Source organism: Aricia agestis, chromosome 5 (assembly GCF_905147365.1).
Source record: "Aricia agestis chromosome 5, ilAriAges1.1, whole genome shotgun sequence".
Lineage (NCBI taxonomy): Eukaryota > Metazoa > Arthropoda > Insecta > Lepidoptera > Lycaenidae > Aricia > Aricia agestis.
In genome coordinates, this window is record NC_056410.1 from 18,562,174 (window position 1) to 18,565,853 (window position 3,680).

A 3,680-nucleotide genomic window follows, 5' to 3' on the forward strand; every position below is an offset into this window, starting at 1 on the left:
CGTCCTATTTTGTGTTCCCTCCAAAACTCCATCGAAAGTTTCAGTAAAGCTTCTAAATTTACTTTACTGAATCGACCGACTTGACTTCTTGACTGTATTGACTTTTACTTAGACTTTGACTAGACTTTAGACCTGACAATATAGAAAAACAAAGCTGAAAATTGTATTATAGAATATAATTGTTTTCCCACCATATTTATACTCGACACTGGCCATGGTTAAATAGCTGAAGTGCCATAATAAAAATTAAAAAAAAAACTTCAATAGTGACATTGACAACTTCTGTTCTAAAAACATTGGTTTCAATTTTATAAAAACAAATACAAATATTTAATTATTTATTAATAAAATATTCGCATTAATGTTATATCTAATAACATTGTAATATACAACTACAATAGTTTACGTGCTATAACAGTATGTCATATTTTTGTTTACTTCAATACCATGGAATATGGATAACCTCAATGATATTTTGGTTGATAAAATAGTGAGAGATTGTATTTCTTTATACAATTCCTTGCCAAAATCAGGGAAACCGAGTGACGGTGAATGGACCGTCCTATCTTGTGTGATTCAGTATGGTATAAGTACTCAAAAATGGAAAATTGTTTCACTAGGCACCGGATCAAAATGCATTGGGGCCTCCAAGATGTCTCCCATGGGTAATGTACTAAATGATAGTCACGCTGAGGTTATTGCTCGTAGGGGGTTCTTATTATATTTGTACGAAAATCTTCTTAATGCATATAGAAATAAGGAATCAATATTTGAAGTACAAAACAGAAAAGTTTCTTTAAAAAAAGGAATAAGTTTTATATTTTACTCCTCGCAACTTCCATGTGGGGACGCGAGTATAATACCTAAAAGTGACGAAGAGTGCTTTGGAGATGTATTAGCATCTAAAAAGCATAAACTTGATAGTGATGAAGAAACAATTAATAATCCAAAATGTCCGAAAATAGAAGATATTCACAGAACGGGTGCCAAATGCCTACCTGATCAAATACAAGATAGTAGAAGTGCAGGAAAAGAGTATCATGTTGTTGGTCAAGTAAGAACTAAGCCTGGGCGAGGGGAGAGAACTTTGTCTGTGTCTTGTAGCGATAAAATTGCTAGATGGATACATGTTGGTATACAGGGTGGCTTGCTCGGCTTACTCCTTGCAGAGCCAATATTCATGAGTCACTTTATATTTGGAGCTGGAGTCCCATATTCCAAGGATACCTTAGAAAGAGCATTCTTCTATAGAACAAATGAAGATAAAAATGATGTCAAACAAAGGCCAATCTTGTGTCAATCATCAATCAAGTTCCATCCTTTAAAATCTGATGAAAGATCTAAAGCGGCTTCTGGAAGTATAATATGTGTGAATACTTCCTCTAGGTACGAAATTGACTGCTAAATTTGATTTTAAATAAGGTTATTACTTATATATTTGTTATCTTATTAATTTCTTTTTGATTTCAGAGTGTTAGAAGTAACCGTCCAAGGGAAAAAGTTAGGAGTAACAAAAAAGAAAGAAAATAGTCCTAGCAGTTTTCTGAGTGTATGTAAATATAGTTTATTTAAAAAGTTTCAGGAGGTGTTAAATGAAAATGAAGATTTAAAATCAGATTTACTCGTAGACAAGAAAATTGAAAATATAAAATATAATGAAGTGAAAAATTTGTCACAAAAGTACATGGAGAGTTGGAAATTGACAAAAGAAAGTATTTTTAAAACATGGACTAAGAAACCAGACATGTGGAATTTTAGTATTAAAGAGTTTAAATAAATTTTTTATTTAATTTTCCTTAGTCTATGATTAAAGCCTTATAGTCTAAGCGATAAGTTAAGAATGGCGAAATATAGAGATAAGGGTCATAAAAATACGTGCGATAGCTCATTAGATTCGGGAAGACGTCTAGAAAAATGTATCGGAAGCGTGTATTAACTTTTACAATTTTTTGTGTGCTAATACACGCTGTATTAGCACACAAAAAATTGCAAAAGTTATAAGCAAATTAGGTTGCAAAAAAAAAGGTATTATGTTTTTTGTTAAAAACTCCGAAACTATTAATATTTAAGAAATTTTAAAAAAAGATTCTTAAAGAAGAGGAAATTTCCATAAAAAAATCCCAACTCCCGGAATTCTATCTCTATTATTTATAATTTTAATTTAACGCTGAAAGTGAGCCTCCGCGCGTAATTTTTAGGTAGCGCGCATGGCTTCAAAACCGAGCACGTCACACTGATTATTTTTTTAAAGGTATTAAATATTAATTTAAAATTTTCAAAAACTTATGGTATATTCCGAACACTTCAAAGAATTTGCTTCCGTTGGGAATTTAACTTAAACTTCCGTCCTCATTGTACTTTAAAGAAAACGTTTAAATAATTTTCGTAAAATTTTTCACTTCGTGGAGCCCTTGATATAAACATACTTAACAAGATCACGCCATAAAAGTTTAAAAAAATTTCATACTTTGTTTATAATCATTTTTTAAATTGAACAAAAAACTAGAAATCTACGTAATATTGTCAAAAAAAAGTTGATTCATTTATTATCACGTAATTAATTTCATATCAATGAAGGACATGTATTAACTAAAAAAAAAAATCCGCCATTTGCTAATAAAAAATTTATAAACCAATGGACTATTTCGATGCTTTTAAATTTTTTTTTCTTGCCTTTATTCTCTTGAAAATATTATGATTTTTAGAAACAAAATTTTTTCTTAATAACAATATTTTATTGTTAATAATGTTTTTTTTTCATATTTCTATTGTATAAATTATTATTTTAGAAAAAAAAATCCTCTTAAAAATCATGATTGGTCGTCTTCCATATGGTTACAAAAACAAACATTTTTTTATCAACAATTTCATTGTTTATTAACTTTAAAATTTGTTATAAAAAATTCTGAACTTTTTTATATTCTTTTTCTGAAACTCCTAAAAAATACTAAAACAACGATGTACAACAAAGTGCAGAAAAATTTTTGTTTTCGATTTTTTATTGCACCTTTTCAAAAAAAAAAATTTCTGCACTTTGTTGTACATCGTTGTTTTTGTATTTTTTAAGCTCGGTGACGTGACGTGCTCGGTTTTGAAGCCACGCGCGCTACCTAAAAATGCCGCGCGGAGGCTTACTTTCAGCGTTAAATTAAAATTATAAATAATAGAGATAGAATTCCGGGAGTTGGGATTTTTTATGGAAATTTCTTCTTCTTTAAGAATCTTTTTTTTTAATTTCGTAAATGTTAATAGTTTCGGAGTTTTTAATAAAAAACATAATACCTTTTTTTTTGCAACCTAATTTGCTTATAACTTTTGCAATTTTTTGTGTGCTAATACACGCTTCCGATACATTTTTCTAGACGTCTTCCCGAATCTAATAAGCTATCGCACGTATTTTTATGACCCTTATCTCTATATTTCGCCATTCTCAACTTATCGCTTAGACTATTAATTCATCAAGCCCCATAAGCTCTCCAGTCACCGGTAAACTAGACACAATAGAATATCTATTGTGTCTCGTTTTCCCACGATCGACTGGTTATGTATTAAACACATTATTCCAGCATTCTCATCAGCTGAGGCTTTGTGAATGGCCATTTTCTTTGACTTTATAATATCCAACTGCTCCAAAAGGAGGGTTATGCTTTTCGAGAGCATGAGACTTGAGAGGTAAAGGC

At 30.4% G+C, this 3,680-nt stretch overlaps 1 protein-coding gene across 1 annotated transcript; it reads left to right on the plus strand.

Moving 5' to 3' along the window:
- The first annotated feature begins 367 nt into the window (after positions 1-367).
- Positions 368-1,778, plus strand: LOC121727299 (tRNA-specific adenosine deaminase 1). The gene is made up of 2 exons (XM_042115036.1): positions 368-1,386; positions 1,471-1,778. The coding sequence occupies exons 1-2, from the start codon at positions 455-457 to the stop codon at positions 1,775-1,777; spliced, it is 1,239 nt and encodes a 412-aa protein (XP_041970970.1). The 5' UTR covers positions 368-454; the 3' UTR covers position 1,778.
- Positions 1,779-3,680: the final 1,902 nt, after the last annotated feature.